General features: G+C 42.1%; 1 protein-coding gene across 9 annotated transcripts in view; it reads left to right on the forward strand.

The window, feature by feature from the left end:
• The window catches only part of STAP1 (signal transducing adaptor family member 1), a 145,296-nt gene extending 131,075 nt beyond the window's left edge, over window positions 1-14,221 (forward strand). For all 9 annotated transcript variants that reach the window (XM_075607586.1, XM_075607610.1, XM_075607568.1 and 6 more), the window contains 5 exons: window positions 2,032-2,101; window positions 2,771-2,870; window positions 6,272-6,403; window positions 12,010-12,071; window positions 12,370-14,221. In XM_075607586.1, coding sequence (XP_075463701.1) covers window positions 2,032-2,101; window positions 2,771-2,870; window positions 6,272-6,403; window positions 12,010-12,035 — 328 coding nt within the window. In that variant the 3' untranslated portion in view covers window positions 12,036-12,071; window positions 12,370-14,221. The remainder of the gene's footprint in view (window positions 1-2,031; window positions 2,102-2,770; window positions 2,871-6,271; window positions 6,404-12,009; window positions 12,072-12,369) is intronic.
• The last annotated feature ends 8,767 nt before the right edge of the window (window positions 14,222-22,988 follow it).

The raw sequence follows: 22,988 nt of genomic DNA on the forward strand, positions 1-22,988 counted from the left end.
GTGCCCTGTCCCTATTTGTAACATAACAAGGGGGGTGGGCTGATCTCTGCTATTACTTCATGCACATAATCCCTATCCACACTCACCGAGGCTCCTCTCATCCATCCAGGAACCTCACCGTCCAGAACCTTTCTCCTCTCCTATATACTCCCCAGTGATGTCAGTATTCCCCTTGCAGGGCCACAGACATATTTACCAGGGCCCAGGACTAGAGTTATGTCCGTGCCCCCCTCCCGCCCCCTATGTTGGCGGTCTTGCGAGCTCGCCCCATTTCACACCTCACAAGCCCCCTCTATTTCCCCCCCTCTTCCCATGTATTTCTCTCCCCACCATCTCACTCCCTCTTCCTCACTCACCCCCTCTCACTCTCCCCCCTCCATCAATTACCCAACTCTTACTCAATTCCCCCTGCCTCGCATGTATTTCTCTCCCCTGCATCAAACTCTCACTCCCTCTTGTCCTCACCCTCTCTTACACACTCCATCTCTCCTCTCACTTGCCACATTGTGTGCTCATTTGCATGTTATTTCCCAGAATCCCTTGCTGCATTGGGAACACTGTAAGCTAGGTGATAATGGTTGAAAGGCAGGGTTGCAGAACTGTCTAAGACATGAATGTGCTCACAAGTGATATTCTTTATTGGCTATTTGCTAACAGTGGAGGCTTTTTGTTGCCTTTTTCACCCACCATAACTTATATATATATATATATATATATATATATATCAAAAAGAACAACACAAAAATATGTAGCGCTGTGACAGGGTAAATGAACGTCACCAGCCATATACCTGGCAAACCTATGTTTAGGCTTGCAGTGCAGCAGTGACGAGGTTAAGTTTTAGTTGAGAAGGGCTGCTTAATTAGTCTGACCCCAGCTGCATAATCAATGTGTTTTAAAACCCCCAGGCTGTACACACATGCAGGCTAGCTGGTCAGGAGACAGGACTGAAATACTGAAGAGATTACTGCTATAAGGTCTGTTTTTCAAAGTACATGTGTGATGAACTGTCGGTGTCCTGCATGCTGAAGAGAAGCTGCCTTGTTTTCTATGCTGAAGAGAAGCTATTTTGTTTTTGTCTGCTGAAGAGAAGCTATTTTGTTTTTGTATGCTGAAGAGAAGCTATTTTGTTTTTGTGTGCTGTATTTTTTTAAGGCTCAATAAAGAAGCCTTATCAAGAGAACCCGCGTGTGTGGTTGCATGTACCCTGCAACAAGCGCTCAGGTGGAAATAAGTGATAAGTGATAAGTAAAATATAATATATAATAACTAATATAATTACTTAATTAAAAATAGCAAATCTTTAACTTAACTAGATATTACAACAAACCATAATGTGATAGTGATAAATGATAAGTCCAAAAAGAATGTTCCACTTGTTGAAAAAATCCAGAGAGGTAAGTGTCCCAAAGAAGATCCTGGGAGTGTATAGCAGCTTCAGATATAAGTAATATAGCCAACCACTAAGAAGTCGCGCAAACGTGATGAAACGCGTAGGGCTTGTCACGTCATCACGTGTGGGTGCGTGCACGTGGAGTCCTGGGCGCCCTAGTGTTCCAGTCAGCCGAATTTCAGTGCAGGTAATTGATCTATGCAGGAGCAGAGGACGCGGAGGCACCGAGAGTCATAGCGATCTGGCGCCAGCTTGTGACAGGAGTTGGTTGCTGCTGCGAGCTGATCAGGTGCACGCACCCTGCCTATCTTGGACTCCCCCACCCCTGTTGATGTCTTCACACAGAGATTTCTCTCCCACGTATGGTTGCTTTTTTTTTAATCCTGTAAGTGCATTTCCTTTGGGCTGCAGTTTTTAATAAATGTACTCAATTGTTTAAACAGTTACATGCTATGGAGCTCGTGCTTTTGTTGTTGTTTTGTTTATATATAATATTTTGTTACTGAGTGCTAGAATTTTGTTTATGGTTCTCTGTTTTAAACTTCATGAAAACAACATATGGAGTATACAGTTGTCATTTTCAAAATCTCAATAAATTGATTAGTTGAACTATTGGTATTTTGTGTTTTTCCCTACAGCATGTCCCAGGTTAAGCATTACAGAGTATTAAATGCAGATAATGGCTACGTCATAGAACTGGAAAAGGCAGTAAGTTTAATGTTGCTGTACATGAAGCTCTTGCATGCTTGATTGATGATGTACTTCAGAGCTGTCAACTTTCACTGATTTTCTGTGATTTACACTAATTTCTAGTCCGTACCACTGACTTTTAGCATGAGCCGTCAATCTTCAATGGAGGCTCACTGATAGACACGCCAATATTTTCCTATTACATTTTTTATTCATGTCGAGAAACCAGATTTTGGTTCTTACGGGTTGACTTCTCTGCTACTTACATACTTGTCTATAATACATGATGAGACTAACTTGTCAGTCTATAAATAAATATTTCTTTGTAATCCTTGAATAGGGTTTAATATCTACAGTCAAATACTTTAAAATATAATGTGAGTCCCAGTGGGATACAGTTAGAATTTCAGTGTCGGCGATTATCTCTTGCAGTCTTCCTTTTGTCTCCCTCCATTTGTACTGGACACACACACACCTTTCTATCCTGATCATCCTCTTTCTGGGTTCCCTCTGCCTTGCAAAACTAGGATAATTCTTTAATGCTTTTAAATAGCACTTGAGCATTACCTGACAATAGAATACCTCTCCTTATATAAGGAATGTTCTGGACTCTGGAGGATCAGTACATTTTCTAGGAGTAAAACCGATATAAATCTAATACTACTTCTATTTCCCCTTGCTACCTAGGTTACACTGGGCAGCCTCGAAGAAGTTGTAGAGCACTTTGTTAAGGAAACCCGCGGGAAGCTGAAACCATTCATCACAAATATATATGAGACACAATTTGGTATGAAAACATTCTTTTATGAGGAAGGACTTGTTGCTATGTTTTTATTGTCTTAGATTACACAACAATGTCAACTTAATCCTGTCCTTGGCTGCTACACAACATGTTTACCTTGTTCAGTTCACTTGTCAACTTCATACAACGCTTCGTACAATTGTATACATAGATGAGACTTCTGGTCAAAGTTAGATTCTACCAAGCAGTTCCTCCCTAATTAGTTAGTCACTTTTACTTTACTTTTTATACCTGTCTTAGTATGTTTGTGAGCATTACTACACCTTAATCGTTCATTTTCTATGCTCAGGGGGCTGTGAAAGAAAACTAATAAGATTTCATGCAGTTCTACAAATAGCAACATTTCTAGAATTGCCTAAGTTTGTGCTAGGGTTCATTTCATTAATTGTATTACTTATTAACCATTCATAAAACAAGCTTGCAGGTATTTAAAGGTGCAGTTCAACATAACAGGTTAAAAATAAAAATAATCAATGTTTCTGTGTAGTTGACTTTCCTAGGAACATTCAATCACCCTGTCTTATTGTATAAAAGAATGTACAGGCATACCCCGCATTAACATACGCAATGGGACCAGAGCATGTATGTAAAGCGAAAATGTACTTAAAGTGAAGCACTACCTTTTTCCACTTATCGATGCATGTACTGTACTGCAATTGTCCTATACGTGTAGAACAGATGGAAATAACGCATTTGTAACAGGCTCTATAGTCTCCCCGCTTGCGCACAGCTTCGGTACAGGTAGGGAGCCCATATTGCTTTTCAGGACGTGCTGACAGGCACATGCGTGAGCTGCCATTTGCCTATTGAGCGAGATGTACTTACTCGCGAGTGTACTTAAAGTGAGTGTCCTTAAACCGGGGTATGCCTGTATCACTTTTTGTTTTTTTGTTTGTTTGGAACACTGGATTCAACCATAACAGCTACTTATGTCTGACTAATGATGGCACAATAAATAATTTGCAAACAAAGGGAGAGAGATCAGCTTACAATTTTAACTAATGGAGAAGGCTTGTAAAACCCTTCCAAACCATTTGTCTACCATGGAAATGTTACAAAAATATCTTCAGGTGTAAATCAGCTGCATTTAACCTATGAAACATGCCACTAACCTTAGGCCCGGGGTGCGCAAAGTGGGGGGCGGGAGATTTTCCGGGGGGGGGGGCGTGGCAGCTACAAAGGTCCCCTGCTCTCCCCCAAGCCATTTAAATTGAATGCCGGGGGACCGCGTGAGGCCTCTGCAGCTTGTCCTACCTGGTCTTCAGCGACGTGTCACCATGGTAACCTTGCATCAAATGACGCAGCGGGGGTCATGTGACGTCACAATGCCATGGCAACGTGACGTCACATGACCCCACTACGTCATTTGACGCCGAAACCGAGCAGGAAGGGGGCGCGAGCCAGGAGGTGAGCAGGCAGGGGATGCAGGATCAAAACTTTGCACACCCCTGCCTTAAGCCATTGGCAGGACTGTCCCTTTAACTATTCAGCAATTCAATAGCAATATAATTTGTATTGCCTCTGGTATGTCCCTTGTTCAGGTAGGCTCTTCACATACATAATTAAGTAATAATCCCCTCAGAACAGGGCATTACTGGCCAATAAGCGAAGCCGAGGGACTTTAACCCAGCCAGGGCATTATTGGCCAGTAATGCCCTGTTCTGAGGGGATTATTAATATTATAGGCTAAATGTAGGCTTTTTTTTAATTTTTCATAAAAAAAGATACATTTTTGTAGTCATTTATTTTTATCAGTGTATATACCTGAGTAGGAAAAAGTAGTAAAGTAGAAGATGAGAGGGCTGAGGGGCGGGAGAGAAAGAGAGGTGTAGGCGGAGAGATAGGTGAAGGAGGGGGAGAAGAGAAGTGAAGGAGGGGGGAAGAGAGAAGTGGTGGGGGGAGAGAGGTGAGGGGGAAGAGGGAGGCGAGGGGGTAAGAGGAAGAGGGAGGCGAGGGGGAAGAGGGAGGTGAGGGGGGGAAGAGGGAGGTGAGGGGGGGGAAGAGGGAGGCGAGGGGGGGGAAGAGGGAGGCGAGGGGGGAAGAGGGAGGCGAGGGGGGGGAAGAGGGAGGCGAGGGGGGGGAAGAGGGAGGCGAGGGGGGAAGAGGGAGGCGAGGGGGGGGAAGAGGGAGGCGAGGGGGGCGGAGGAAGGCGAGGGGGGGAAGAGGGAGGCGAGGGGGGGAAGAGGGAGGCGAGGGGGGGGAAGAGGGAGGCGAGGGGTGGAAGAGGGAGGCGAGGGGGTGAAGAGGGAGGCAAGGAGGGAAGAGAGAGGTGGAGGGAGGGGAGAAGAGAGGTGGAGGGGGAGAAGAGAGGTGGAGGGGGGGAAGAGCGGTGGAGGGGGGGAAGAGAGGTGAAGGGGGGGGATAGAGGTGGAGGGGGGGGAAGAGAGGTGGAGGGGGGGAAAGAGAGGTGGAGGGGGGAGAGAGGTGGAGGAGGGGGTAAGAGAGAAGTGAAGGAGGGGGAGAGAGAAGTGGTGGTGGAGGAGAGAGGTGAGGGGGGGAGAGAGGTGAGGGAGAGAGAGAAGTGAGGGAGGGAGAGAGAGAGGTGAGGGGGAGAGAGAGGTGAGGGGGGAGAGAGAGAGGTGAGGGGGGAGAGAGAGAGGCGTGGGGGGGAGAGGTGAGGGGAGAAAAGGGCTGAGGGGGAGAATTGGGGGGAGAGGGGGGTGGAGGGGGTGTGGGAGAGAAGTGGGGGGACTGTGATATTAACTATAACTAAATAAAAATAAATACAAATTACCTTACAGTAGCACAGGCAATAGATGTGGTGAGAAATATTACTTTGTTGCAAGCAACAAAGTTACCAGTTGGGACACAGCAGCTTCTGACAGCACTAGCAGCTGTGGGAGAGAGGGGGGGTGAGGCTGCTTGTTCAGTGTGATCAGTGAGGAGAGCAGGGCTGCTGCAGTTAAGTTTTAAACTTGCCGTTTTTTTTCTCAGCGCGAGCCCCCGCATCTCTGCTTTGAGGTGAGTTGGCAAGTTGTCAAAAATTCCGGGCATTACTGAATGAATAATGCCCGGAATTCTGACCAATCAGAGAGCAGGGATTTCAGTAATGCCCGGCTTTAGCCTATAATATATATTATTGTATTGTTTATGTCAATGTTAACATTTATTTTATATAAGTAGTTAGCCCAGTGTGCTCATTTGGATATTATTACCCATAATCCTTATCTGCAGTTTAATCACTGTAGGAGGACATGTTAGGGTAAAGCAGGTGATGGGCACCTGTGCAAAACATATAAATGCATTCATGAGTTTCTTTCGTTTTCTTGTATGGTGGAGGGTTTATGTCCTTATTTTATCAACGGTATATTTACTGTCCCACATGTGCGCCTAGACATGCTTTTCAGGAACTTGATACACATCACCCTTGTGTTATTTCCTTACAGAGAACCCTGTAATGGGGACAGAAGCCCAGAAGAAAACTCCTGAGGCCAATAAGAGACCACAGTTGGGCCATGTGTCACCTGACACAAATAAGCCACTTCAGCAGAAAAAAGAAAAGAAGGTCTACATGAACCGTAATAATTACATGTTTCTCTCTTTTCAACAGAAATAGCTTTTTAATGACCTTTTACTACAAAAATAATGGACTTGAACAAAGAATTGCATTAACCCAATACCAATAATTTATTTGCAGATGTCTTGCTCTAGGAAGCCTGGATGCCATCAGACTATTAAAACGTCTGTTCTGGAAGAGCCTAAAGGCATATGTCAATGATTTGGTTGTCTAGACTATAGAATGTAACTCCTTCACTACTAGAGGGGCCCCTCTGACAGCTGTGGGGTTAATACATTATACTGTAGCACTCTGGATTTAGTTGCCTTCAGTGTTGAAATTATTATAACCAGCGTGGTGGTTTTAATCGAAGTAAATGCACTGATATTATTATATTTCGATTCTGATTATGTAAAATCAGGTTAACCGATTTTCTCATGTCTACTTTTATTTCTATGTTTGTTGCTTTTTCAGAGACAAAATAAATAAGAAGTCTTGCAGCACACCAACTCTAACATGTAAAAATGTAGAAAATAATTACAATAGGCTGATTCTTAAACATACGGGGGGTTAATTTATGCAAAAATAGAGAGTACAGCGCACAGCCAAGAGAGTGGGTCCAAAATAGATATAAAAATATTATTTTATTAGGTCCATTAAAAATAGAGGTATAACACGCCCTGACGCGGTGACGTCACCGCGTTTTTGGCGCAAAATGGGGCATTTCTATATGTGTATTTAAGGTATGTAATTTGGCTTACTTACTGACTCCTTGATAAAGTGCAACGCACACGAAACACGTAGGTTGGTCTGTGATACCTCTATTTTTAATGGACCTAATAAAATAATCTTTTTAGATCTTTTTTGAACCCACTCTCTTGGCTGTGCACTAAACTCTCTATTTTTGCGTATCTACATTCACCATGAGCAGCATTCCTTAGGCTACGGCCCCGCTGCCACCACTGCACGCGCGCCTGCGAGGCTGGCGGCGTGTGCAGCCGAGTTCCCCGGTCTGCAGTGAGCTGCAGGGGGAAAGGCAGGGGGGGGGGGCGTGACTGAGGAGTGACGGGGGGCACGGCCATGATGTCACCAGGCTGGTTCGCCCTCATTTGCTGAACCGCTGGGGGGCGTGGCTATGCGCTCCGTCGCTGGGTCAAATCTCAATTTTCCTGACTCCTGGAAAAACTGTCGGCTCAGTGCTGTGGCCGCCCCTCGCAGCCGGCCCAGCACCATTGAGGGGTGGCTCTTGTCCCCGCAGCGCCCGCCATAGCCGGCGCTGCAGTAGCCAGTGGGGACCAAGCCTTACCAGGGACACAGGACAGGGGCATTTATATATTTGTGAGTATATCAAGAATGCTTTCATGTGTTGTTATAGCAGTTCTGGGACTATCCCAATGAGGTTTTGGGGAGTGGGCTCAGTCCCATTACTCTTTTCCTTCAGGTGTTGTTGTCCCTTTTCAGAACTTCATTACACTAGAGATTTATATTCTCTCATGTACCCCTAGCCCGGTGTCCTGTGCCCTGACTTATGTACTATTCTGTTTATATATTATCTTGAGGATCCAGCATTGGAGCGCTTATACCACTAAACTTTGTAACGGGGGGTTAATTTACTAAGGTTACAGTTAATGGAGGTTGCTCATTTTTTCTCCTCTGAATTGTTTTTCAGGTTTTCCCTAGGTTTAGGAAGACCTTGGACCAAAGGTATCAAGGCAAAAGTGGTGCAATTCAGAGGCAGAAAAGTTTGCCATAGGTGTCAAAGAAAAACATATCCCATTGAAGTGAATAGATGTTTTTGCACCAGTTTTGCACCACATTGCCTTGATGAATACGGCCCTTATTTACAGTACCGTCCTGATTGTGACTTTAGCATCATGAAAGGCTTGCTCTGTATCGTAGACCCCTTTTTACCTAGCGGTAAAAAGCTGTCCAAACTCTCACCTCAACCAGACAAACCTTGCCTGCCATGTACTACACATTTCTATTGCATGTTGAGTTTGGATAAAACACACCCCTTTTTAACATTTGTATTCGTTTGCATCTAATTAAAAAGCTGCAGAACAAAGCAAGCAGTCTTAAAAAATAATGAGCAAGCTTTTATAAATTACACTACGAGGTTCGACACGTGCGCACCTATTCAGAGCTTGTACATAAACCACATAGACACACTGATACTTACACAGCATAACCTGATTGTGTAATAGATTGTGTCTGGCAGTGTAAGTCACTGTATCAATGTCTCTAAGTCTGGAATTCATCAAGCTGCAATGGGGAGGATCGCCATTGACTTGAATATCAGTACAATACTGCCGGATCAAGGTGTGATACCCCACTTCGCGGCTTGTTGAATCCCAGCCCAAGAGTCTTATTCCTTATTCCTTATTCACATATCAGTGTTGAGGAATCAGGGTTATTTAGTAAAAAGTACTGCACCAGAGTTCTCAGAGACGAACGTCCAATTGGTTTAAATTTTAATTGTAGTGCAGCATTTTTGCCGACTTTGATAAATAGACCATAATGTACCAGATAAGGCACAATAGTAATCACAGATGATAAAGTTAAAGTGTAATATAGCTCCTAAATACAGAAAATACAAATCAATAATATGACTTATCTTAATCTTTGGTGACATATCCCAGGCTCAATGGTCCAGGAAACAAATACAATAATAATAGAAGGACTTATCTTATCCCGCTATCAAGCTTGTGGTGTATACATGAGCCAGAGCCTGCTACAATGCGTCCACACTGCCAGCTGCTTACATCTGCTCCTTACCGGTAACCAGCGTCACATATTACACTTTCACTATCATCTGTGATGACTATTGTGCCAAATCTGGTACCATTATTATGTCACCAGGGACATTAGAGATGAATTTCAGCACACACAGTTTTTCTACGTGTCCTTTGTGATCTCAAGATTATTATACTAATACCTTTATCATTGTTTGTGATTACCATTGTGCCCCATCAGGTACCATCATCATGCTATTGGGGACTTTGGAGACCTAGTATAGCAGACGCCACATTTCTGCATGTCCTGCATGATCTCATGATTATTACTGCTTTCAGGACTGAGTATGGTCTATGTGAGCCATATAATATTAACCCTATCCTTAGGACTCCAGTGCTGCCTTTCAACTATTTCAGTTCGACTACCCGATTTCTCCAATTTGACGCTTAGGACCCATTTTGACTTCTAGACGTGGGCTTTAGATTAAGTAGGAATCCACCTGCTCCTTCCGCTTTTGTTTTAGTTAAAGTGTTTGTTTGAGTCTGTTTAGTTGGGTTTTAGTAGCGGTTTACTATTTATTAAAGATTATACTTAAGTTCTGTTTCCTGTACTGTTGGTGCTCATTACCTTCAGTTTACCTCTCTAGTGATGCTTACCATTCGTTCACTAGCCTGTTTTGACTATTAGAGGCAGGCATCATTTAGGGAGTAAGATTTTACTCAATCCCTTTACGGTTGTTACTGTTCTTCTCCCACTTCCCTCACTAGTTCTATTTGATCCCATCGTGTGTCACCATTGACCCCTCCCTCCCCCCCTCTTTAATCTGTGCGGCGTACACAATACACTCCTCTACTTGGCACTTTTGCTGTTTGGGGTAATGGCTTTTAGTCATAGTATGTGATTTTTGGACTTTTACTCGTCCATGTGTTATCTCGCATTTGTGACATTGGTGTGTGGTCACATAGCACCATTCAGCTATATCTCTATATACTTTTCTAGTTCTATACATTGTTTTGGATAACATCATCCATGTGATCAGTGCTATCTTTCCTCATTTTAAGGGCAATTGTGAGTGCACCGCAATTAGTGGCTTTTCTGAGATTCTCTTTTGGAACATATCTAATCTGGTTTGAGAGATTTCACCGCCTGCAAGAAATTGACGTGCTTACTCACAAATGAGAAATTACTGTTCAATATTACTAAGAATAACGTACGGTGTGCAACCTCAATAAAAGTTATTCGGTGGTGCTACAGAATAATGGAATTCATTTACCTCACAACATAAAAGCCTTAAAGAGAAGTAAGGATGGGCTTATGATTAGGCCACTGATTATTACACAGAAGACCTCATCTGACGTCTACTGTATCTGTGCCTTCTATTCATAACATGGTATATCATGGCTGTGTCCAAGGAAGGCTTAACATTTACAATAATGATCCCAACATTAATCCACATGGAACAACCATCACATTGCTCACTGTGGATGCTTGTTTCATATCAGATTTGTACTTTTATAAAAATAATATTTAGATCAACCTCTTTGCTAACAAAGTGAACGAGTTAATGTAGAACAGGTACCGTATATGTGCTGACAGGTGGGAATGATAAATCGTGTAATAGGCTTTTTAATCTGCAGTTGCCCTGTGTCATATTTTTAGAAGTTACATTTTTTTTTTAAATAGGATCAATTTGTCTAAAGTCATGTTCGATCTTGATGACAATACTTTGCGTCTAGTACTTCCTCATTCATGTTATTTTGTACGCATTGTTGCTTATTTGACAGCCATAGAAACTAAAACATAAATGATAGTCTAATAAAAGTTAGTGGTGTTAGAATTATAGATATGCTGTGTACATGATAAAGCAATCCCTATCCTGCTCACATTTAACCATTTAATTACCTGAGCAGCGAGCACTACCACATGGTCTTACCACCAGGGGCTCACTTATGTATGAAACATTTAGCTTTGTTTCTCCTGGCATGTTAACAGGCAATGAGAATGTTGCCAGAGGCATTTTTTATGCTGAAAAGGCCAGGTGCAATAAATATGTCACATATTTACTGAACAAGGAAACTGCCAGTGGTAAAATCAGGGCTCTCATGCTTTGGAAATCCTCCTGAGTGGAAAAAAGAAAGCATTATGTGATGGATTTCTGCTTGACAGTATTTTGCTGTTGCCCAATATAATTCTGTTGCCAATGAAGTAATACTCTTATCACATGGAACATACTGTATGTTGAGAGTCATTGAGGTTTTTGTGTAACCAATAAATATCCAGATAATATAACAATTAAAGCTGCAGTTCAGTCAATATCCTGCATGCCTGTTTTTTTTTAATAAATCAGTTCTGTAGTAAGAAAAAATACTTTTAGCATTTTCTGTTTTTAAAAAAACAACTTTGAAAGACCAATTTTCTTGTATTCTATTTTAACAGCCATTTGCTAAGGCACTGTCCCTTCATGTCCTGTCACAAGCCCTGGCACACCCCTTTGTCAGCCCTGCCCTCCCTCTAGCACATGTCAGTGCAGGAGTGCTCATGAATATTCATGAGCTTCCACTGAGAGACAGGAGCAGAAGAAAAACAGATACCTTCACTAATTATGTCACCAAATTTCGCCGATCAATACATGGAGAACGAATTGACCTGCAGCTATACAGTTCTTTAGGTAATTAGAGATTGCCCACATGAAACTATTGAAGTAAAAAAATAAATAAATAAATAAAAAAAGACTGAACTGCAGCTTTAAGTACATTTACTTCACATAACAAAATAACTAAACCTTTTTATATAGGCTGGTTTTTGTTCCACTTTTTCCCGTTGGTAACTATTGCCAATAAAAACAAAAGACAAGATAGCAATAGCTGTTAATTTATTCTTTATTTCTATTGACAGTATTCCCAGGGAAGACTTATACATAGAAGCACAGACGTTCACTGCAAGTAAGGGACACTTTGGTAAGTGCCAACTAATAAAGCCAATGTTTCAATTTATAATGCAGTGCCCCAATATAACCACAACATTGAAGTTACCCCCATCCAATCTATATGTACCTTTAACCGCCAGACCGGTATGCATTAGGCTGTTTCCCTTAATCACTCAGTTTAACACATGATAAATCCATTGAAATTCATGATGTTAGCGTGTGCTAAAGTTGTTCAAGTTAATTATGTTAGACAGTGGTTTCATGAATGAGACCATACGTGGAGTGCACACTGAAGTAAACGTAAACATATCTATTTGTTTATCTTTCAGACCACATATTTGAGGAGTGAAGAGGAACAAAAATGTCTCAAGAAAGCCAAGGCTAAAGGAAATAAATGAAGCATTTGTTAAAAAATAGTAACATCATACTTCAAATAATATATTAAAGCAGCAGTTCCCTCTCGGCCCCCCCTTTTTTTTAAACATGTATAGGAAGCAGGGGGTCTCCATAGCTGGACCACATTAACTCCAGTCCCGAGGAAACCGTTCTACCCCCGGTACTTCATTTAGGTTTAAATCCCCAGTGTCATGCTTGTGAATAGGAAACTGTGACGGATGACATCGCGACATACTATTGACCCGTATGCCGCTGGAGATTCAAATCTCCATTGTATTTCCCCTGGAGAGGACAGTTCCGTCGGCACCTTCTTCAGCAAGTAGCTCAGCAACCAGTGTGTCCCCTGAGTTGAAATTAACGGGTAGGGGGAACTACTCCTTTAAATTGACAGAAATGGTTGTGGGCTCGTTGTGTTAGGCACAAATCACTGTTGTGGAAGGAAGATGCCGGACGTTCTTTGCAACTTAAAGTTCCTAGAAAACCTGAGAAACTGAAGACGGACTCAGATTTAAGAAGAGTGCAAAAGACAAATAGTGCATCTCAATGACAAAGGATAAAAAAGAAATAATATATTTGTAATATCTTTATAATATACATTTTTCTTTTATGTAATGAAAGTAGACTAGGATATTGTAAAAAGTTGACGTCACAATAATTTTTCATAAATATTTACAAGATTAGCATTTAGAGACAAATCTTCACCATTGACTTTGCACCAGTCATTCATTACAGAAAGGGACCATTAGCCGTGGCCATTCCGGCTCTGAGGTAGATGTTGCATCTAGGACAATGAGTGTTAAGATTAGGGGTTAAGGTTTTTAGGGTAAGGGGTTAAGGTTAGGGCTATTAGGGTTAGGTAATAAGGTTAGGACTTTTAGGGTAAGGGGTTAGGGAGTACATTACCTGGTCGGTGAACTGTCCTGGTGGCCAAATATCCCAGCGGTGAAATGGTCACGGCTAATTGTCCTAGATGCCATTAATAATGCTTCTTCTGAATCCAGTCGAGATGGAGGACGTTCAGACTCAGGAGTAGAAAGTAATATACAGTGAATTTGTAAAGTTGCTCTCTTCAAAAAAAGACTTTTGAATAGTCAATGTTCAGTGTCATTTAGTGAAAGAGAGTTTGACTCTATTTTAATTATCAGTAATCTCAAAGATGTTATTGCAATCTAATAAAGTATGCAAAGTCAATTTTTTTTCCATAAACATGTGTTTTTCTTCCACAAGTCACATCTTACTTGCTTGAGTCATTAGACCTTAAAGAAGCACTCCTGGCGACACATTATGGTTTTTTTTAATATTGATCTCCGGAGCTGAACTGCAATGATTTCAGCTCCAGAGACTCCCTGCTTCCAGAGATATTTACCTCCGTAAGTACTGCCGGTATCTCTGTGCAGTTTAAAGCTCCCACGTCACCTCGAGCCAATAGGACGCCATAAAGGATAAAGTCACGGTTTCCTATTGGTCCGCAGGACATTTAAGATGCTATATTGATAGCCCCCACTGGGCTGCTACCGGCACCCTCTTCTGAGGTAAGCATATCAGGAGCAGGGGGTCACCAGTGCTGAAATTAACACAGTGTCGCCAGGAGTGCATTTTTAATATAAATTTCTATGTAATGTATTTTCTGGATCCCAATGGTTTGTGGAGCACTATGTTACAATGTAAAAATATCTATCCAAAATCCATATATATGAATATTACAAATAGAATTTCAGCACAGCAACCTATGCCTTCACCATCTCCATGTAGAGTGTAAACTAAATAAAATACTATGTACCACAATTACTAAGGGGTGTAATTTCATAAGACATGTTAAGATACCATAAGGCTCACTCACACCTAGGTGTCTTTTACGGAGTGGCACTGATAATAAATATGGGCTTGTGACAGGTTGCCTTGTAGGAGAGGTCAGTTAGAAGTCCATACTGTAGTTCTTTCTCAATATAAAGGACTTTATTTCCAGGACTGGGAAACAAACATATCAAGGCACTTCGACAGTGCAGCACAACATAAACAGCCTCTTAAAGTCCTTATCTTGCTAGCAGGCAAGAGTCTCAGCTGTCTCAAGGTAACCTTCTGTTGCAGGATGTGAAGTTCTGCTGTTCTGCTGGGCAATTACTAGCCTGTTTCCTTGCAGGCTTATCTGTGGGGCAGGGTTTTGAGGCCCCACTGTTCCCAGGTAAATCCCTCTGGGAACAAGAAGCCTGGGTCCCTGCAAGCTTGGTGCTGGGGCTGCGTTTGACTCCCAGCCAGTCCCAGGCAATCATTCTCTGACCCTCCTCTCTTGCTGGTTCAGGAATACGGACAGGCAGTAACTTCCTTCCTTTTCAACTGTGTTCAATCAGGAGTTTATTTAAAACACCATACTGTAGCAGACCTAACAGTCAGGGTTTGAGCTCTGCAGCCTCTCACAGGGCACTACATGTTTCAAATACCCAAGAGGAGTTCTACTAGCCGTACTGGAATTTCGCATTGTTCACAATCATGCCAGAATTGGCAGCAAATATAGGGCCACGTAACCTTGCATATTGACCTCTAATGCTTGCCAAATATTTTTGCTACATTTGCCATTTTCTCAAAATTGTTAATGGGGGGGAAAAAAAGGAAAAAGCTAATTTTCCCTGATTTGCCAAATGTCAGCAATAAATGTTCACAGCTCTAAACTATATGGCTACTGAAAATGTTACATAATATAGTCATCAAGTAAAAAATGGAGTGGCACGTTCAGAACAGTTGCTAATAATTTTACTCTTAGGCATGTGCAGGATCATCAATGTGATAAATTACCTTTTAATAATATCAAAACTATTTGATATACTTTGCATATAATGCTATTTTATTTTACTAAGCCACACTTCCAACCATCCCGTAGAGTAGTGATTTTATTGGTGACATATTACAGTAGATACAATGCAAATTAATGTACTGTTAACGCAAAAAAAAAAAAAAGGAGTTTACTTTACAAGTTCACGCATATATACAGATCCACTGATCTGTGAAGGAATCTTTACATGATCGACAGTCAAATTGTGGATATGTGTAGTTTAAAAAAAAAATGTCACAGGTGGTGATGAACCATGTAGACCATGCAAAACTTGGGAGCTATTAAGTATGTAGTGCCACGTTAGATGATTCAATTTTCTTTGGTTTCTTTACAAATTGTCCCTACATTTTCAGTTTCCCTCCCAGGGAATTCTTCAGAACTGCAACACATACCATAGAATATCTCATTCCTTTGTATCAGCCATATTTTACACAATGTACAGTGTCAATTTCCACCACATTGCAGCTTTAACCACATTCCCTCATCTCCGTGAACCTGTCGCTTTGACCCTGGTCCCCGTCCTCACTCAGATCTATAACTCATCTCTTTGCTCTGACACTTCTGTATCTCTTTTTAAGCATGCTACTGTCTGACTTATTCTTAAGATTAACACACATGACCCACCTCCCCTTTTAACTATTGCACTGTCTGTCTCTTGTCTTTTGCCCCTGAGGTCCGGGCCATGATGCCTTCGCTCGTGCGGAGGCTGTGGGAAAGCGGGTGCTTTCCCTGACCATGGTCGATGGGCCATGGGGGTTGTTCCTAGGGGCGTCACCCTCATTGGGTGAACTGCTCACGTGACCCACGTGTTGCGCTCACACGGTCTATGGGTGCGATAACTGCCTTAAGGCAGTCTGATCTCGCTCCGTGCGGACGCCTCCGCGCGATCTCCCACACCACGGGCTCAGCCTAAAGCTCTGGGACAAATTGTTTCTTTATGCATTATTCATTTTTTCAACTACCATAACCTACATGATCCTCTCCAAACAGGCTTCTCTGTAGCATAGATGCACAAGTTGGAAGTAGGATGCATAGAAGATCCTACAACCAAAAGAATCCCTTAAATGTTGCACTTATGGATAATAGAAAATTAGGGGGATAGGCTCCCAGGCGGAATAGGTGAAAGGTTTAATATCATAAATGGTACGACACAGGGTTGCCCCCTGTCCCCCCTCCCCCCCTGCCTTCTCTTCGCTCTAACTATTGAACCTCTAGCATCCAAAATACGAGAGAATACAAATATCCAGGGCATAGTAATTTGGAAAATAAACTACAAAATCTCCCTATTCGCTGACGATATTATTCTAATTTTGACTCGTCCCCAAACTTCCCTTCCCAATCTTCAAAGGGAACTATTGGATTTTGGGAAAATATCTGGCTATAAAATTAATAACGATAAATCCGAAGCTTTACATCTAAACTTATCAGAACCAGAAGTGAAACTACTCAAGCTAAATTTCAATTATAGATGCAGTTCCTCATACATTAAATATCTGGGAGTAAATGTATCAAGGAACTACCACTCCTTAAATTAACACAATTACCCAGCTCTTTTTGGGAAAATTAAAAAAGATCTGGATAAATGGGAAGGTAACCAGATTTCATGGATCGGCAGAATGATCTCGGTAAGGATGAATATACTCCCTAGACTACTCTACTTCTTCCAGACACTCCCGGTCCGTATCCCTGGTTCTGACCTAAAAACATTCAAAATAGAATGTTTAAATTTATTTGGCAAGGCAAAAGGTCTAGGATTGCTAGATCAGTTTTAATGGCATCAAGAGCGAGGGGGGCTTGGGAGTTCCCGACATATCAGACAGCTCAGTTAAAACAAGTGGTGGTGTGGAACGTCGATCCAGGCAACTATTGCTGGCAAGATATAGAGTCCCACCACGCTGGAACGCCTTCTCTGCCAGCTTGCCTTTGGAATATGGAGAGAGGGGCTATGCAAACACATAAGTTTAAGCTGGGAGCGATGAGACATACCTGGGACGTATGGAAGAAATCCAAATCCAAATTTAGGCTCTCCTCCGTCGGCTCACAACTTATCCCAATTTTTAATAACCCTAAATTCCCACTGGATGCAAATATAAACATTCCGATTAATTCAAATCAAAGGGGATTGGGACGATTGCCGACCTATTGAGCCAATTTAAAGTTCCTGAGTTTCCAAGATTTACGTACTAAATATGAAAATTCAGAGTTGGACACGTTCAAATACCTCCAAATTAGGCATTTCCTACAAAAAATCTCCCTCAAATTAGAATTCCCCCCTCTCACTAACTTTGAAAAGATGTGCCAAGTCGGCACTCATCAAAAAGGTCTAATAACTAAAATATATGCTGGACTGGAGACATCAGCAGACCTTCCTGCTCATGAGTATATGCTCAAATGGGCAGCAGAATTAAATACAGTTATTGACAGAGAGGATTGGGAAGATATATGGGACTCTGCCTCAGGAGCTTCTATATGAACTACGACAAAAGAAAATATTTACAATATATTATTTCACTATTGATCCACTGACCTACCTACTGGCCAGACCAATGGAAGAAATTGATCGACCAGTGAGGAAATTAATCTCCTTAATTCTCACAGTAGCGAGATGTGCAATTGTGGGCTCCTGGAAGAAAGTATCTCCCCCCTCCAAGCAAATGTTAAAAAAGAGGATTAACGAGACAATGCATATGGAAAAGTTAACTGTTTTCCTCAAACAATCTACAGAAGCCTTCTATAAAATTTGGGAGCCCTGGCTGATTAAATAGGGGAAATTCAAAGTCTGGCTCTATCAGGAGATAGAGAGCACTGGATCTGGATGATATAGACTCCCCTGAAACCAAACCAAATTGGTGGGTCTTGGTTCTCGGCGACCAGGGGAGGGGCTAAGGCCTTGGACATGGTCAAAAAGACCTTGCTGAGCTGCGCTGAGCCGCGCTGAGGGGAAACATTATCCCTATCAGCACGGCTTTAGACAGCCGACAGAGAAAATTAAGTTTTCCCGCTGAGGGAAGCGCAGGGCCGGTCACGTGACTGTCAAAAGCCAATGGCAGTCCGTGACGTCGGCGCCGTGACGTTGTGCACTAGCCCCGCCTCCCGCCCTGCCTCCTGTCCGGCTCACAAGCGCGCACGCTGACGCTCATGCAGGGACACGAAAAAGCTCCTGCTTAAGCAGGAGAGCATGAGCGTCAGCGCTCTTCCCTTCACCATGTCCGAGGCCTAACTCTCCCCCCCCCCTCTTTTCTCCACCCTTCTCTTTTTCTAGCCTCTCTCTTTTAGGGCCACAAGGTGGCCCAGAGGCCTCATCCAACTGGGTGATATTCTTTTCTATCCTATCCTCCTAAAAATTATTTTTGTAGTAGGCTGTATGGAAACTACGATGTCTGTTAACCATATAAATGCCTAATAAAAATGTTTGGAAAAAAAAGAAAATTAGGGGATAACATTTATCCAGGGTACAAAAAATCCCTTAAAGACATTCTGTTGAATAGTAGATCATGAATGTAAAATAATAATTTTTTATTAATATCAAATTAAGGGACAGAGGATGTGAGGGCATATGTACAATAAAGTGTTTAAAATCGTGATGGTGGTGCAATACTGGGGATAGGGAGTACTCAGTATGTGGGAAGGGCAAGTTGCCCCACAAGGGGTTAATACTCCCCGAGTATAGGCATCCCTTCTACAGTTAATCACAGTACAGAGAATGTGGAGTCACATAAGACTCACAAGACATAAATGTATCCTTATATATGTTAGATGTATCGCTCGCAATGTTCCTATTTGAGAAGAAACAATTCACGTATAGTAGCAATATCTCTGCTTTAGATGCTAAGTACGAACAGACTCCAATGTCATTCATAATCACATTAGTGCATTTAGATAAGCTACTCAGAGTATAGTGAAGCCTTAATTGAAGTCTCAAAATAATACTGTTAGTATATGATGTTAAATGACAACCTATGAAAGTAAGTAGGTGTATTATTCAAAGTACATATCGTTTAGCAGTATAATAGTGCTATTAGCAATATCTGCCGGGATGCCCCTTCCTTGTCTCAAGCTTAACATGGCTAAGATAGAGCTCTTCATATTCCCACTCAGACCGAGCGCCATTGTTCCCTTCTCCATTACAGTCATTAAACAACACTTTCCACCAACTCTCCCTAGTACGGTGCCTAGGGGTTACAGTGGACACGTCCTTTTCCTTCTCCCCTCATATAAAAGCTGTCACTAAATCTTGCCGTCTCTTTCTCTGCAACATTGCTAAGATACACCATTTTCTGTCTTCTACAAGTACTAAAACAATAATGTGTCTGCCCTTGTTCTCTCCCATATTGATTAAGAAAATGAAAGAAGAAATACTCCTCATAAGTTGCACTCAAACCACATCAAAATGTAACTTCTGTATTTACAATTCAGATGTGTCATGGCTGCAAAGCTTGTCCTCTTAATCACCCCCATTAAAACCTTCTGGAATGGGGATGATACAATGTTGTATCACATTAGGCATTTCATCAACTGCCTTTATACAGGCACCATTTATCAGGCTACTTGCGTTTGCAAGAAGACATATGCTGGCAAATTACGCAAACAACTTAGAATCCTGGAGCATGTTGGCTCAATCAGAAAATAATTTGAGACACCCATTGCATGCCATGTAAATGACGTGCACGGTGTAATGCCAATGTCCTCAAATTTACTGGCACCGACCATGTGACCTAGGCTAGGCAAGGAGGCTGGGATAGTGCACTTGTGAGAAAAGAATCCAGAAGGAACGGCTGAGTGAATAAAGACACTGACTGGCAGTGAGCTTGAAGCAGGGGAGCCTGGTTCAGTTCTCGGTGTCAGCTACTTGTGACCTTGGGCAAGTCACTTTATCTCCCTGTGCCTCAGGCACCAACCCCCCCCCCCCCCCCATAGATTATAAGCTCCATGGGGCAGGGACCGGTGCCTGCAAAATGTCTCTGTAATGCGCTACGTAAAACTAGCAGCACTATACAAGAACATGCTATTATTAATGGATCTACGCCCTGAAAACCCACTCCCTGGCCAGCTTAAATTTGGGCTTTATGTTCTCCCCTTTTGTGTAAATGAAAAGGAAACAGGCTTTTGGTTCATTTTTGTTCATTCTTAGCTTGTTGTAGTTGTGGTAGTGCTCGCCTCAGACCAGGAAACTGACCCGCAGTGCTGAGGCAGGATATGGAGACTGACCACAGGCCTTACGACTGAGTCCTGATAAGGATAGCAAAGTCGCGGTCACAGGCAGAGATCAAGGCAGGCAGCAAGGCTTGTAGTCGGGTCACAAGCAGAGATCAAGGCAGGTGGCAGGTTTTGTAGTCAGGGCCACAGGCAGAAGTCAAGGTGGATGGAAAGGTTAGTAGTCGGGGTCACAAGCAGAGATCAAGACTAGTGCAGAGAAACTGGAACAAACGTGGACTACAAGAAACTCGGGCACTGGCTGGATGGAAATGGCTTCCTTATAAAGGCCTAGCCCAGGTGTACACAATCTCATCCTCCATCTTGGAATAGGGCGAGTGAAGCCACTTCCTGTAGTTGTAGTGTGGGCAAAATGAGGCTGCTTCCTGGTTTGGTCCATCTTGGTAGGGGCAAAGCAACCTCAGATCTCGGCCATCTTATGTATCTTATGTAACTGTATTTGTAACCATGTTTTATTTGTCAATATTAACTCTATGCCCAGGACATACTTGAAAACGAGAGGTAACTCTCCATGTATTACTGCCTGGTAAAACATTTTATAAATAAAATAAATAAATAAATCTAAGTTGAGGCAATGCTAGGATCACATGGATGTGCCAGTGCCGAAAGGGAGTGGCCGCAATGGCGGGTCCAAACAACAGTGTACTTTAACGAGTCATGCTATTCTATTTATATTAACTTAACAATGGTCACATATCATTGATAATCATTCATAATTTTTGTGATAAACTGTATCTTCATCACCATCAACAATTAGCAGACAACTCATTTTTTCTCTTAAATCCTGTCTTCCAGTACTTCAATAGCAATATACGCAATGACTGTCCTCTCTCTGCTGTCATATTCAAATTATACATACAGGCATACCCCGGTTTAAGGACACTCACTTTAAGTACACTCGCGAGTAAGTACATATCGCCCAATAGGCAAACAGCAGCTCACGCATGCGCCTGTCATCACGTCCCGAACAGCAATACCGGCTCCCTACCTGTACCAAAGCTGTGCGCAAGCAGGGAGACTATAGAGCCTGTTACAAAGGCGTTATTTACATCAGTTATGCACGTATATGATGATTTCTGTACAGTACATGCACCGATAAGTGGAAAAAAGGTAGTGCTTCACTTTAAGTACATGCTCCGGTCCCATTGCGTACGTTAATGCGGGGTATGCCTGTATTTACTTTCTCAAGGAATCTGACATACTACTATTTCTGTATAGCTATATTTTATCTATATACATCCCTCTTTATATCAAAAGTATAATTTAACTTTGTACTAGTTAGCACCCTTCTAGTCTCTCATAACAATGAAGTTGGAAAAAAGGTAGTGCTTCACTTTAAGTACATGCTCCGGTCCCATTGCGTACTTTAATGCGGGGTATGCCTGTATTTACTTTCCCAAGGAATCTGACATACTACTATTTCTGTATAGTTATATTTTATCTATATACATCCCTCTTTATATCAAAAGTATAATTTAACTTTGTACTAGTTAGCACCCTTCTAGTCTCTCATAACAATGAAGTTGTTAATTCAGACAGCTGAGATCAATTTTCAGTGGCTATTTAATGGTCTGTAGACAGTTCGGGATTTACCTACAGACTTTATTTTTAAAATGTTCTTTTTGATTTTTGTTAGTTTTTTCTGTCCTTTTGATTTTTCACATTACACATTTATATCAGTGCACTACTTATTCATATTATATAATTATTATTTTTTATTAAGCAATTTTATCACATTGGTTTTGCACTGGTTCATTATTTATAATTTTTACCCTTAACAACACTATAGAATCACACCTACTGTAGTTTATATTTTTATAAGTTGGAGCACTGACCTTTTTCGCGCGCGCACACACTACAAATTTTGCAGCTCCACTTTCTATGGTGCTCCACCGGGCTCATTGATTTGCTGGATGTATGTAAACATAGTCCTTCCTTACAGAGATATTTGTGGGCTCATCAAGCAGCCAAACTTGGCTTTCTTTCTGCTCAAATCGTATTGTCCATATCAACTATATCAAAACCGTAGTCTATAGTACTGGGGGAGTGGGGGGCTTTTTACTGTGTATTGGAGAGTGGGGGGGCTTTTTACTGTGTATTGAGGGAGTGTTTTCTTTTTTACTGTGTATCGGGCGTGTGTTGTTTTTTTTTTTACTGTATATTGGGGGAGTGTTTTTTTTTACTGTGTATTGGGGGGTGTTTTATTTGTACTGTATTGGGCGGTATTTTTTTTACTGTATATTGGGGGACTGGGGGTATTTTTTAACTGTGTATTAGGGGAGTGGGGGGAGGCTTTTTACTGTGTATTGGGGGAGTGGGGGCTTTTTACTGTGTATTTGGGGAGTGTTTTTTTTTTTACTATGTATCGGGCGAGTGTTTTTTTGTTACTGTGTATTGGGGAAGTGGGGGGGCTTTTTACAGTTTATTGGGGTGATTGAGTGAGAGTGGGGTAATTGACGGAAGGTGGGGGCGAGTGAGAGTAGAGAGGGGGGTGGGAGTGAGGAAAAGAGG

Source organism: Ascaphus truei, chromosome 1, assembly GCF_040206685.1.
Source record: "Ascaphus truei isolate aAscTru1 chromosome 1, aAscTru1.hap1, whole genome shotgun sequence".
NCBI classification, from domain to species: Eukaryota; Metazoa; Chordata; class Amphibia; order Anura; family Ascaphidae; genus Ascaphus; species Ascaphus truei.